The 14,864-nt window shown below is 48.8% G+C and overlaps 1 protein-coding gene across 1 annotated transcript in view; it reads left to right on the top strand.

The window, feature by feature from the left end:
- The window catches only part of MROH7 (maestro heat like repeat family member 7), a 44,683-nt gene that overhangs the window by 7,397 nt on the left and 22,422 nt on the right, over positions 1–14,864 (top strand). The window contains 12 exon segments of the mRNA XM_059062988.2: positions 3,561–3,631; positions 4,061–4,064; positions 4,964–5,046; positions 5,988–6,067; positions 6,380–6,509; positions 9,107–9,192; positions 9,665–9,803; positions 10,017–10,152; positions 12,710–12,822; positions 13,231–13,407; positions 13,793–13,833; positions 13,835–13,930. Of these exon segments, the coding sequence (XP_058918971.1) occupies positions 3,561–3,631; positions 4,061–4,064; positions 4,964–5,046; positions 5,988–6,067; positions 6,380–6,509; positions 9,107–9,192; positions 9,665–9,803; positions 10,017–10,152; positions 12,710–12,822; positions 13,231–13,407; positions 13,793–13,833; positions 13,835–13,930 (1,156 nt within the window).

Below are 14,864 nucleotides of genomic sequence, written 5' to 3'. Positions count from 1 at the left end.
GAATATATTTATTTATTTTTGGCTGTGTTGGGTCTTAGTTGCTGCACACAGGCTGTTTGTTGCAGCGTGTGGGCTTCTTTCTAGCTGTAGCATGTGGGCTCCTGAGTGCGCAGGCTCTCTAGTTGTGGCATAGGGCTCTCTAGTTGTGGCATGCAGGCTCTCTAGCTGTGGCCTGCAGTCTCAGTAGTTATGGTGTGCAGGCTTAGTTGCCCTGCAGCATGTGGGATCTTTGTTCCCTGACCAGGGATTGAACCTGCGTCTGCTGCATTGGAGGCAGTCTTAACCCCTGGACCACCAGGGAGGTCCCTGTATATCCTTTTTTATGAAGTGCCTGTTCAAGTCTTTTGCTCATTTAAAAAATGTGGGTTGTCTTTTTCTCATTGATTTGTGGAAGTTCTTTATATTGATACAATCCAGATATGTGTACCCAAAGGTTTTGAAAATAGTCTCATATTTTCCCCCAGAAGTTTTATTGTTTTTTCGTTCACATTAAATTTATAATGCATCATGTATTAATTTTGGAAAACAGTGTGAGAGAGGGACTTAAGGCTCATTTTCCCCCCATGTGGATATCTAATTGCTCCAGACCATTTATTGAAAAGACCTACTTTCTCCACTGAATTGCAGTGTCACCTTTGAGGTAAGTCAAGTGACTGTATATGCGTAGGTTTATTTCTGGACTCTTTCTGTTCCTTTGTTTGTCTATCCTTAACCATTGCCATAGTTACTGTGTTTTAGAGTAGGTCTTGATATTTATTACTGTAAGTCCTCCTACTTTGTCCTTTCTCAAGATTGTCTATTCTAGGTGATTTACTTTTCCATATCGATTCTAGAAACAGCTAGTCAATTTCCATAAAATATAATAAAAATCTGTTAGATTTTCATTGGAATTTCATTGAATTTATAAATCAATTTATGTAGCATTGTCTTCTTTATAAACTGTGTTTTCCAACCCATAGTCCATTTATATTTAATGTAATTATGGATAGTTTAAAATTTTTTTTTAAATTTTAAATTGAAGTATAGTTGATTTACAATTATGGGTAGTTTGATATCTATCATCTTATGTTTGTATTCTTTGTTCTGCTCGCTCTATATTTTTTTACTCCTTTTTTGGTTTTAGGGTTATTTTTTCCTTCCTCTTTTCTCTGTTACTTGTGTGGAAGTTACACACTGTTTTAAGTCTTTTAGTGATTCTCTAGAAGTTACAATGTGAGTATTTAATTTATCACAAAGTCCAACTAATCAATGCATTTATCTTCCTCCCAGACAGTTTAAGACTTAGAAACATGTTAACCCCACTTAATCCCCTCCTCACCACCAATTTATATGCTCTCCTGGTAATGTATATTAATTCTGTCTTTTTCTTAACCCTGTAAACATTATTATTATTTTATGTAGTTAATATTCTTACATTTACCAAAATATTAACCTCTTTTTCTTATTTGCTTGTTGCATCTCAGACCTTCCATCTGGGATTAATTTCCTTTTGCCTAAAGTGCATCCTTTAGAATTTGCTTTAGTGAATTCTGCTGATGGCCGACTCTTTCCATTTTTGTCTGAAAATGCCTCTATTTATCCCTTATTCTTTCAAAAAACTTAAAACAATAAAAACTTGCAGAAAAGTTGAAAGTACAATATAAAATTTTTTTCTGAATAATTTGATAATAAGTTGCCAAATGATATCCTACCCATCTTGAATTTTAATATGTGTTTCTTACAATAAAGGATAAAAGTTAACCATCAGAATCAGGAAATTAATACTGATACACTGTTACCATCTAATCATCACGCCCCATTCAAATGTCACCAATTGTCCCAGTAATGTTCTTTATTAAAAAAGGATCCAGGTCAGAATCACTCATTGCTCTTTTTTGTCTCATCTGTTTTGTTTCCCCCAGCCCTCAGACTTTCCTTGACTGTCAAGTCCTTGATACACTGGAAGATTACAGGCCAGCTATTTTGTAAGGTGTGCCTCATTTTGGGTTTATCTGATGTTTCCTCATGATCAGATTCATGTCATACATCTTTGGCAGGAATAGCACAGACGTGATGCTTGGTTTTCCTCGCTGCATCCTATCTGGTGGTGTATGATTTTGATTTGTTCCATTACTGGCAATGTTCACTTTGATCACTTGAGTACAATGGTTGCTGCCAAGGTTTTCCACTGTAAAGTCATTATTTACCTTTTTTAGTAAATATTATGTATTAAATATTATGTAAAAATATTAAGGAGGTACTTTGAAACTATGTAAATATATCATTCCTCATCAAACTTTCAATTTAGTTATTTACTTATTTATATTAGTATGGACTTATGTTTTCCTAGTCTACTCAATGGACCATAATCTGTTGCTACCATCATTTTTTGTGATACTCAAACTTTCCCCAGTTTAACCAAGGAATCCCTTTTGAGCAAGCTTTGTATCTCTTTGATGTGTTTCCATAATTCCTTGGGCTCTCTTCCTTGTTTTCTGGAAGATGCCTCAGGCTCATCCTGCACTTTCTCTGCCCAACTCCTAGAATCAGCCATTTCTCCAAGGAGACTTGTTCCTTTAGTACTTAGAAGCCAAGATTTGGTGCTAGCTGTATTCACTACTATTGAGGTGTCTCTGCTTCTCACTATTGACCCCATCCTCTGGTAGCCTCTGGTGGCCAAGTTGCTCCTGAAGTTCCAGGGTCTCGCTCCTTAGGCTTCCCCTCAGCCCTCTTAAGTCAAGGGCTCTATTGGCCCTGCTCAGCCAATGGAGCCCATAGCTGGACCAATCACTGTGTCTGGGGGCACGGGAATCTCTTACTGGCCAAGCTTGGGTTCCAGGTCCACCTTTATTCATGTTTGTTTATTGACAATATTATATTAGTTTCAGGTGTAAAGCCCACCCTTATTTGAAGAGGGATGATGGGTGTGATTTGCAGCTTCACCTAGCTATATGGAATGAGTAGCCTACATGGAAGACAGAGGCTTTTTCACCAGAAGAAAGATGAGGAACTTTGGGGTTGACAAAATAGCATGTATCTACTATAACAAATAAGAGTTTAACTATAAATTGTGATAACAACTGAAAGAAGAGAATAGGATGATGCACAAGAGGATCACAGTGTGCCTTTCATTAGCCTGAAGGTCAGGGGAGGCCTCTTTGAGGAGTGGTAGACAAGCAAAGACCTGAAGGATGGGGCTCTCTACCTGGGCAAAGGGGTGTGGCAGTGGAGCGGCCCTGGTAGAGGAAACTACCTGTGCAAAGGCCCTGAGGGGGAAGTTTGCTGGGCCTGGAAGGAGGCCAGTGTGGTGGGCGCATGGTGAGCGAGGGGAGAGCAGGGGGAGGGGAGGCTGGGGAGGTGGGCAGGGGAGACTGACCTGGCAGGGCCTTGAAGGCATTAACAAGGATGTTTGCTTTATGCTCCGTGAAATGGGGCCCCTGAAGGGTTTTAGGGATGGGAGCTCAGTCTGGCTGCTGGCGGAGTAAGGATTGGAGGGGCCCAGTGGGGGAGGTGGGAAGGGACTCTGCTACACCATATCTTTACCCTCCCTCTTGTCTTCTCAAGGAAACTATGACCTGCAGGAGCCTTCGATGAAGTAGGCTCATGTCTGGTGAAGGTGCCAGGGCAGAGAGAGGATGGCAACAAAATAACTGTGGTATGCTTCCTGCTAACACCCACCTGACTTTACTGGGATGCCCTCTTCCCCCGTGCCAACCCCACCCCCAGCATTCCTTGTTTCTCTGCCTGGCTCTTCTCTCCTCCTTGGTACTCATCATCATCTGAAGCACAATAGGCTTTATGAGTTTATCTTGTTTCTTGTTATTCTCTTGCACTGGGATGCATCCTCCATAAATCAGGGATTTTTGTTTGTCTTATTCCCAGCTGTATTCCTAGCATCTAGAGCAGTGCCTGGAATATCCTAGGTGCTCGATAACAGTTTTTAAACCATGGAATGAATTGTGAGAGGGTTTCTAAAAGCGGAAGAAGAGGGAATTCCCTGGTGGTCCAGTGGTTAGGACTAGGCACTTTCACTGGTAGGGCCTGGGTTTGATCTCTGGTCAGAGAAACAAGATCCTGCAAGCTGCGTGGCATGGCCAAGTTAAAAAAAAAAAGGGGGTGGGGGTGGGGAGAAAAGCTAGAAATTACCTTTTTCAGGACACAAGCCCAACCCAGGTCTTGGCCATGCAGCAGGCCTCGGGAGGCCAGAGAAAGCCAGCATCTACAGGCCTTGGTGAGGGCCAGTGGGGGCAGACTGGACAGGCTGGTGGATGTGAGTGGGACACACGGAGTGTGGGTGAGCCTGGTTGGCGGACAGAGTCTGGAGGCAGAGGGTCCACCCAGGCCAGGCCGTGCAACCTGTTCTCTTGACAGGAGGGGTGGGAAAGAGCTTGTGGCATCTTTGACCCACCACACTGTCCATTAGATTTTCTTGTTTTGCTTTCTTTACTATATATTTCATCTGTTTCATGTTTCTTTCTTCTTCTGCCTTATGATAATGAGAACTAATAGATTAATTAGACGTTGGTTAATGTTTTCGCTCTCTCAGGTTGCAGAATGCCTTAATCCGACTAGTGTGTGCCCTTAAGAAGGGTAGATATTAGAAGGCTCTTATCACTTACGATGGCATTTCAGCTTGAGGTGTTGGGACCCTTTCTGTCCCATTGGCTCCTGTCTCTTCTCCCTTGCTTGGAGAGGAGAGAATGCTTTGCAGTCCCTGATATCTGGTCCTCCTCCAAATGCTGGCCTACAGGGATTATCCCCAACCTCCCTGCTGCCACCACGATCTTCTCAAGTCTTCACCCACCTCAAGTTCCCCTGTGGTTTCTCACTTGTCTTGAGCTGACGCTGGGGGCTGGCAGCTGGGGAGGAGCAGGCCGGCTTGCCTGCAGGTGGCAGGTGGCTAAGGGGGGTGTAGGGACGGCCCCTGAGGGCTGGGTGCAGTGTGGCTCTCACCGTGCGGCTTTGCCCTCTGCTGCCCCCGAAGTCGAGAGTGCCCTCAACCTCCAGAAGAGCCGGGATGTGCTGGACGTGGAAGAAGAGAAGAAGACCACGATGAAGGAGATGATGGTGAGTTAGCAACTTGCAGTCTGTGACATCCGGGTAGGGAGGGGGCAAAGTCCTGAGTCCACCCACTGAGGAGGCTGGAGTAGGGTGGGATGGTCAGAGGACAGTCGAGGCACAGACACTTGGGCTTGAGTCTCAGCTCCACCTCTAATTGCCCCCCACCTACCCTGGGGGAGCTCAGCCCAGTCTCTTCCCCTCTCAGAGCCTCTCTCTTAATACCTCACAAATGACTGTGATAAAACCTGTGTCCTCGGCTTGTTGGGAGGACAGAACCCAAAGGTTAGTTCATTGTAAAGCCTTAGGCACCTGGGAGCAGTCGTTATTATTTTATACATTATTTCCCCCCAAATTCCTTCTGATCGGGAACCTCTGAAGGAACATTCCTTTTCTCTTTGCTAAATACACTCACTTCTCAGTTAACCACCAGAATGTTTGGGCTGGGATAACCACTGAAGTTTCCAGAATATATTTAGCTATAAAGAGAGAAAAAAATCCTTGCCTTTGATACTTCCATTTAATGAATGTTAATTGAGCACCTATGGGTCGTTGGTGCTAGATCAAAATTGAGGAATTAGAAGGACATTTTAAAGGAATTCAACCGGACCACTTTCGAGGGCCATGCGTGGTGTTTTCTGCATTGGGCCGGTCCACGGTTTAGATATACTTCCTCACCATGAGGCTGCTGAAACAGTTCTTCCAGAGCCCTACATGCGGGGCGTGCAGCAGGCTAGGGCTTGTCATGTTTTTGGTGGCCTTGAACTGAGGGCTCTGGACAGGGCTTGAGCAGTCAGCTGGCTCCCCCCCACTGGAGGCCAGGCAGGCTGTGGAGGCTGCCCACGCCAAGGGGCTGCCACGGCCTGCTCCCTGTGAGGAGGAGTGGCCTCGGCCCTAGTGGTCTGCAGTGGCCTGTGCCCTCATCGACACCTCCATGGTCCCCTGTCCAGAAGCAGATCCAGGAGGAGCCGCTGGATTCTCTCTTGAGTTCTGTCCGCCAGCAAGTCATGGAGACCCTGACCCAGCTGAGGTGACCACGGCCCCTTCCCCGAACCCCCACCCCATTCCCCCTACCCCCGGGCTCTGCCTGTATGTTATGGGGCCACTCTGCTGTGCGTGGCCCCAGCCCAATCCTGGGCCTTTTCCTTTCCCTTTGCCCAGCCCCTGCCGGGGCTGTCTGCCCTGCACCCCACTTCTCTCCTCCTCCCCTCCTCATCTCGTGCTTTTGTGGATCTGAATCTCAGCCCTCATGCCAGCCCTGCATCCTTCGCTTCCTGCCTCCAGCCCCAGGGCCCGCCCCCCCAACCCGGCTCCATGCCCTTGCTTTCTGTTTCTTCCTCAGTCATTCCCAGCTTATCCTGGGCGTGCGGGAATGGTCGGAGCTGGTGAACACGTGCGTGAAGAGTGTGTTCTCCCTGCCCTCCGTGCAGGCCATGCAGGAGAGGGATGAGGACAAGGCTAAGGTCATACAGGTGAGGCAGGGCCCTCCCCAGTGGGGCCTTGGGGTTGCCTGGCGTCCTCAGAGTGAGACACGTTCCTGGACTCCCAGCAGGGAGAGGAAGGTGTTCTGGGAGGTAGATTTTTAAATTTATTTATTTTATTTATTTATTTTTGGTTGTGCTGGGTCTTTGTTGCTGTGTGCGGACTTTTTCTAGGGGCAGCGAGCGGGGACTACTCTTCGTTGCAGTGCGCGGGCTTCTCATTGCGGTGGCTTCTCTTGTTGCAGAGCACGGGCTTGAGGTGTGCGGGCTTTAGTAGTTGTGGCACGCAGGCTCAGTAGTTGTGGCTCACGGGTTCTAGAGCTCAGGCTCAGTAGTTGTGGTGCACCGACTGAGTTGCTCCGCAGCATGTGGGATCTTCCCGGACCAGTGCTCAAATCCGTGTCCCCTGCATTGGCAGGTGGATTCTTAACCACTGCGCCACCAGGGAAGTCCCCTGGGAGGTAGATTTGATGTTCACACTGCTACTCAAGTAGCTTGGGTAGTTCACTTCCCCTCTCCTAGCCTGAGTAGGCACTCTATAAACATTTGGTGAATGTGTGAATCTGCAGAATAAAGAATCCCTCATCTGAAGCACTGTCCACTTTGGGCTCTCCCCCATGAGAAGGATGTGGGCAGATGTTGGCATGGCCTCAGGAGGTGGCCAGAAGTGAGAGGAAAAGACCTGAGGACTGGGCGAGTTGGGGCTGAGGCCTGGAAGTGGAACCTCAAGGGGCTCCCATGAGCATCTTCAACCCCCTGCAGGATAGTCCCAGGAGGAGTGATCAGAGGTGACCCTTCATGTAGGATGGGGTTAGTGCGGGAGATTAGGGAGAGGGATTTCAGCTCTGGGTGAGGCACATGCATGCATCCTTTCATTCAGCAAGTATTAACTGATGCCTAATCCAGAAGTACAAGGGAAGGATACAGTAGGGCTGAGGGCAGATTATCTAAGTATCATACAAATAAATGCAAAATTACAACAATGGTACATGTTGCAAGCAAGGAGTACTTGATGCTGTGAAGACTATGAAGAAGCTGGAACTGGGGGAGCCTGAGTGTGTTGGGGGTCAGGGCTCACGATGCTGGAGGTGAGAGGTTACGGAAGAGCTAACTAGTTGAAGGGGACGGCAGAAGGAAGAGTGTGCCAGACAGGAAGCAGCCTGTGCAGCAGCCTGAGGGCAGAGGGAGCATGGTGACTGCAGGACGATAAGGAGGCCATGTGGCTGGAGTCCAAAGGGTGAGGTGAGAGAGCAATGGGGGCCAGACCAGCCCCAGCGTGAAGGTTCTGAGTCCCGGAGGTGGTGCACTTTAGAGAAGACCCAAAGGAGAGGGGGGGAAACCCTGCTGGATGTGAAGAGAGCAGTGCTGCACAGTGAGGGGCCACAGATGGGAGGGAAGGAGGAGGTAGTCGGTGAATGAGGCTTGCTTGATGGTGGTGGTGTAAGCCTGGTGTGCACAGACTCAGGAAGCCTGGACAAAGACAACCTGGAAGGTAGATGTGGAGAGCGGCGGGAAGAGGGGAGGCAGGGGAGAGAGGGTCTCCAAACACTGCTCAGCCTTGTGTGTGTGTGATGCCTGCACCCTCCTAAGATAATTTCAGGACTGTGGTGTGGCTGAGGGAGGAAGAAACAACTGAGCAGAAGAGAGATGGCTCCTGGAAGGGGCAACTTAGAAAATCTATTTGGATCTAGGAGTAGTAATTTAAAAAAGAATCAGAACACTTCCCCAGAGATAATCATGTAAGTCACGCTGGTCGTCCGTTGATCTAGCTCTCACAGTTCCAGAGCTTTTTCCCACCCATCTTCTCATGTTCCTCACAAACCAAAACTACCTTGGACAAGTGTCTCCTTATTGGTAGAATGAGAAAAACACTTTGAGGGGCTTCCCTGGTGGCGCAGTGGTTAAGAATCTGCCTGCCAATGCAGGGGACACGGGTTCGAGCCCTGGTCCGGGAAGATCCCACATGCCATGGAGCAACTAAGCCCGTGTGCCACAACTACTGAGCCTGCGCTCTAGAGCCCACGAGCCACAACTACTGAGCCTGTGTGCCACAACTACTGAAGCCTGCGTGGCTAGAGCCTGTGCTCTGCAATAAGAGAAGCCACTGCAATGAGAAGCCTGCGCACCGCAACCAAGGATAGCCCCCGCTCACCACAACTAGAGAAAGCCCGTGTGCAGCAACGAAGACCCAATGCAGCCAAAAATAAAATAAATAAAATAAAAATAATTTTTTTTAAAAAAAGAAAGAAAAACACTCTGAGGACAAAATGATATGGTTGTGCAAATCACGAGGCATGCACCTGGCCCGTGGTAGATTTTCAGTAAATGCTGGGCCTCTGATTCCTCCCCTTGTAAGCTAAGAAGGGCAGAGATAATAATTACCAATTTGTCGATAAGGAAACTGTAACCCATGGAGGGGAAATAATTTGTCCAATATCACACACCAAGGTTAGTCTCAGAGGTGGGACAAGAAAGCAGCTCTCCTGGGTCCGAGCACCCCTTCTTCCCCTGACCCACACCAGGGGTTGCCTAGGGCTGGGGTCTGCTCCAGAGGCTCCCTAGTGGCTTGGTCCTCCTCCTGTCCACAGACACTTTACCATCAGACCTTGGATGCTCTGCAGACACTTCTCAATGCCCTCTTTGTTGAGGACCCCACTCCTGCCGGGCTGAAGAGGTACAGAGGCCGGGAGGAGAGCAAAGGCAGAGGAGAATGGAGAATTGACTCGTGAGATCTGGGGTGGTGGGGCTGGACCCAGAAAGAGTGATTTTACTTCAGGATGTCATCTTGTGCCAGGTTTGTGCTTTCCTGCCCCTCTCACAGGCCATGTCCCAAACTCCTGCCCCTTCACTCTCTCCCTATCCCCCATACTCCTGCTACAGCTGTCCCCATATCCTTGCTTTCTAAATTCTTGTTCCTGTCTCTCTCTCCTATCCTCAAGACTCTCCACCTTTCATCTCTCTCCTCACTGACCTTTATCCTCCCTCTGGTCTTCCAGTCCTGTGCTCAGTTTCTGGACCCCATGTCTCCCTATACTCTAAGAAGAGGAGGAGGGCTATGGCGGGTTGTCTTTATGCTCTCCCTAGAAGCTTCCTGATGATTGGTGAAGGCTGGCCTGCCCATCCAGGCAGTAGACGCTGGCATCCAGCTTGTAGCTTTGAGTCTTGCCCTTTTCCCCACAGCCTCTGGGGCCCTGGATGAACTCTGGGAAGGCCCATGAGAGAGCACGGGCTGTGAAAAGCAATGTCTCTGTGTCGAACCACACGCTTATGACCCTGCCTTTGTTTGTGAGTGGCCCTGGGAGGGGGGAGGGGACACTCCTAGGGAGAATCTTCCCAGCTCTGAGGGAGCCTGTGCATCTATCCAGAGATTCCCAGGTGGTCCCCACTATCCTCAGAGGGCTCAGCTCTCAGGGCCAGACCATCTAGCTCTGTTCACCGTTTACTGTATAGCCTTATTAAACCTATAAGTCTCAATCCCTAAGATTATGACATAAACAGATGTCCTCGGGGTTCCCGGCACTGGGGCTTCTGCTGGGGAGGCTTGTCATTCGCGTCGGGGATCCTGATGAGGAGATTAGCCAGGAGGCTCTGGACGGCATCACCATCCTCTACACCATCTTGGAGCTTCAAAAACGTAAGTCCTTTGGAGTGCCTCTAAAACAAGGCTTTTGAGCAGGTACTCGGCCTATAGGAATTGAATGGAGCCATGGCAACAAGGCACTGGTGGGGTATGGAAGAGACCAACACAGAGTCCAGTGGGGTCTGGAAATCAGTGTGAAGGCTTAGTCCCCACAGAACTAGGAGACAGAGGTGACAAACAAACCCGTTTTGACTTAAGCAATGCTTCTATTTAAGCTTCTCTTCATTCTTCCAAGTTTAATGTGTGACTCTCACTTTCACATTCCCATGCCACCATGTACACCCAGGCATAAGAGCCCCAATGTCCTGGTTTTTGGTCTGTCTTCCCCCACTAGACTATAAGTTCATTTGAGTCTGTGTCTTGTTCACCACCGTATTCCCAAGATCTAGCCCTGGGCCTGGCACATGATGGGTGCTCAGTGAATATTTATTGGATGAATGAGCAAAGAGCAGGTCCTATCTTGGAATCTGGAGTGGCTAAAGCCTGTAGGTGGGAGTACATCTCTGGATTCAGCTGCAGGGAGCTGGCGATATGGTATGGGCTGCCACAGAAACCCAGCCGGCCCTGCACCCAGAGGTGTGCCTTATCAGCTGTTACTTGCCTCCTTCCTTTCTCCAGAATCCCAACTCTGCTCCAAACCAAGGAACCTTGGCGCGTTGTTCAAAATTCCCTGGCTCTGGAGGCAGAGTGACCTGGCTACAAGAACTAGCTCTGGCTCTTCCTAGCTGTGTGAACTTAGGCAAGTATTTTTCTTGTCAAGGCCTAGATTTCCTCATTTGTAAAAAAGGACACAATAGGATATAACTCACCAGTTTTTTGGAAGATTAAATGAGATCATATATGTAAAAAGACCAGCTCATTCCACCCATTATAGGTACTCGCCAAATAGAGTTTCCTTTTTCCCCATCCCTACAAGGATCCTCTTATTAGTTTCAGCCTTTTGGGATATGGCTGGTGTCCCTGCTCTTCTTGTTCTTTAGCATTTGGGGCAAAGATTTAGCCCCTAGGAGATTTCCCCTGCTGCCTGGGAACCACTCAGACCTCCTGAGTGATAGACGAAGGTGATATAAGCCATGTTAATGATCCGTCTTAGGGACAGGAAGAGTATACACCAAATTAGTATTGCCAGATTTAGCAAATAAAAATATAGGACACCCAGTTAAATCTGAATTTCAGATAAAAGGCAAATACCTTTTGGTATATTTGAGACATACTTTCACTAAAAATTGTTTATCTGAAATTCAAATGTACTGGGTATCTTGTATTTTATCTGGTGACCCTAAGACAAACCCATCCTGTTCGATTCTCAAGGAGTGAAATGGTTTATCCAGGCCCCCTGCCTGTAGGAAGCAGCAAAGCTAGGATTTGAATCTGGGTCTGCCTGATTCCAGGTCTCAATCTCCTTCCCTTTACAAACAACCTGAATGCTTAGTCCATATGTTATTCTGCCTCGGTGGCCCTTTCTTATGCCTGTGTCTCACACACCCTGGGGGATCCAGGTAGGACCCACTCCAGGCCACAGTTAGGCTCAGGAAATGTTCCTGAAATGTGTTTCCTTCAGCATAAAATAAGGAGCCCACACATGCAGGTACTATTCTAGGCACTCAGGACACATAAGAAAAAAGATTAATTCAATAATCCTCCTGTTGAGCTTATCTTCTTGTTGTCAGGAGACAATGAACAGATAACAAGTAACACCTATAGTAAGTCAAACGATGATTAGTATTACAGAAAAAAGAAAACAGAAAAGGGGGATTGGGGACACCAGGGGTAAGGGAATTGCAATTTAATAGAGGTGTTGCCACGCACACACCAGAATGGCAAAAATGGAACAGACAATTCACTGGTGAGATGTGAATCCACTGGAATCTCACACACTGCTGGTGGGAGCATAATTGTTCCCCACTGTGGAAAACTGTTTATCAATATCCCCTGAAGCTGAACCCATACCCACCTTAGGACACAATTCCAATCCTAGCTATGTGCCTACAAATGTGTACCTATAGTCACCAAAAGGCATGGACTAGATGTGTCAGAACATTCACATCAGCGCTATGCATAATAGCTGGAAACAACCCAAATGTCTGTCCATCAGAAGTAGAACAGATCAATAAATTGTAGTATATTCATACCATGGAAAATTATAGAGCACTGGGAGCGAGTGAACCCATGCAACTTGCAACAGTGTGGATGAATCTCACCCACAGAAGGTTGAGTGAAAGCCAGACACAAAGGATAACATACAGTATGAGTCCATTTATATAAAGTCCAGCAGCAAGGAGATCGAATCCGCGGGTTTAGAAGTCAGAATAGTGGTTACCCTGAGTGGGGGAGGAGGATAGTGGACTGAAATGGGGGCACAGGAGGGTCTTCTGGGGTGCTGACCGTGTTCTATTTCTTGACCTGGGTGCCTGCTACAAGGATATGCTCACCGTGAAAACTGATCCCCCTGGTCATCTATGATTTATGCACATCCTACATCTACGTTTAATAGAAAGTTAAAAAACAAAATAGGTGGTCAGGCCTCACTGAAAAGGTTCTTTTCTTGCAGGAGCCAGAGATAAGGAAGCGACCAATAAAAAGGAGCTGTATGAGAGCAACAAGCGTTTCCTGGGCCCCTACAACCTTGTCAGCCCGTGCCAGAACATTCTGCGTGTTATCGTGGTGACCACCTGCTCCCCATCAGCCCTGGGCCTTCCTGGGGCGATGGGGACAAGGGAGGAGGGGGCAACACCAGCCTGCCCCAGTGCTTCCTCCTCGCCTTCCATCCTTCCAGGCTCAATTTCCTTTACATTCATTTACATGCTTTCCTTGACCACACAGGCCCATCCTGTGGGCTCCCAACCCCTCTGGTCTGTGCCACAGTGTGTGGGCCGTGTCACCAGCTCTGGGGGCAGGGGCCACGTCACCCCTTCTTCTGTAGCTCCTCCTCAAAGTGTTTGACACTCACGGATTAACTGAGTATATGCCCCCCTGCTGACCTCTGCATATGTCTGGTGGTGTTAGTGCGTCCATGTACGGCTCGCTCTGGGTCTGCCCATGTGTGTCAAGATCTCTATGCCTTTGTTTCAGGAATTTGGAGACTTCCTGGGGCCCCAACAGGTAAAGGACCTGATGCTAGCAGCCCTGGAAGGGCTGAAAGGTGGCTCAGAGGCTTGGGGCAAGGACTCGGGGGAAATGATGCAGCTGGCCTCGGAGGTCACAGTCAGCTCGGTGCTGGAGCGGTACCCACCCAGGGCACTGGAGGTGGTAAGGCCCCCTGGGGGCAGGGGCTGGGCTGGGCAACCCCACAGGGCCCACTCATCCCTCAGGCAGGGCAGGGCTGGTGGTGGCTGAGTTCTAGATGCTTCCAACTTGCAGGTGAGAAAGAACTCGCTTATAGGTCCCCAAGACAGCTCAACTATCAAGTGTGGGGTGGGGGAGGGCAGCAAAGACAAGCTGTCTCCCAGGGAAGGGGCGGCTGCTCTGTCTGCCCGTCTCCCCATTTCTCCCCTCTGCGCCCTCCTCTCCCCTCTCTCTCCCCTCACCCTGTCACCCCCTTCCTTCCTCCTCCTGTCTCCCTACTCCCCCATCACCCCCTTGGCTTCTCCACTTGGCCCTCTGCCTGCTCCTGTCCACCCTGGCTGTACCCCAGATTCCAGAAATCATGCAGGGCATCTATGTGCACCTGAGCCATGGGCCCGAGAGGTGGCCCTGTTGCCCGTCTCCTGGCCAGCTCCTTCATGAACAAGGTCGTCGTGGCCCTGCTCATGTGTCCCCTCCCACTGGACAGGTACCAAGTGAGGGAGGCTTCCATCCACTACACTTCAGAGGGTTGATACAGCCCTGTTCCCGGGCTGGGAATCCCTTCTTCTACCAGAGGAGCCCCTCGCCCTCCCAGGTGGTCCCTCTTCTATGATCTATGATGCTTATGACAACCGTTAAGTCCTTCCTGAGCACTGCCAGGTGTCTGTGCTGCACATTTATATGTTTTCTCACAAGTGTAACAACCCCATTCTATAGATAAGGAAACTGAGGCTCATGGGAAGTTTCTAGCCCTAGGCACCTACTGAGCAAGCAACAGAATGAGGACCTAAACTCGTATCTGACCAACTCCAAGCCCAGAGCGCTTCAATGATGCCATAAAAGTAGAACTGAGTGTTGGTCCTGATTCTGCCTCCAGACGCTCTGTGGTCTTGGGCAGCCTGCTTGCCCTCTCTGGGCTTGAGTTTTCCCCCATATGCAAAAGGAAGACATAATCCCCCCATCCTCACCCCAAATGGGTGGTCATGACAAGTAATGCAGCCAGTCGTGCTGAGTGCCTGCCCTGTGCTCCATGCTGTCAGCCTTCAGGGACCTCTGGTCTGTTGGGTAGAGGGGACTGTGGCCAGATGGTGATGAGCTCGTGGGCAGGGGAGACAAATCTGGCTGCTGCAGTCTCCCAGCTCAGGAAATGCTCCCACACCTTCGAATGAAAACAAGGCAGAAGCGTGTGATCCACATCTTAAGGTAGCTGGTTGAGAGTGAACGGAAAAGAATTATGCAGAACTGTGCAATTGAGGTGCGCTTCTAACCAAGAGAGCTGGTGTCATTCATAGAAACCAAGATCAGTGCAGGGGTGACACACTCCCATTTCCCACCTGGAAGAATTTAACCCTTCCTGACTTCCCTGGAAACCAGGGAGTTTTCTTCTTGGAGCCACTAAACATTCAGACTCAAGACTGCCA

Source organism: Kogia breviceps, chromosome 1 (assembly GCF_026419965.1).
Source record: "Kogia breviceps isolate mKogBre1 chromosome 1, mKogBre1 haplotype 1, whole genome shotgun sequence".
Lineage (NCBI taxonomy): Eukaryota > Metazoa > Chordata > Mammalia > Artiodactyla > Physeteridae > Kogia > Kogia breviceps.
The sequence above is the reverse complement of the archived record's forward strand: the minus strand, read 5'-3'. Positions and strand labels throughout refer to the sequence as shown.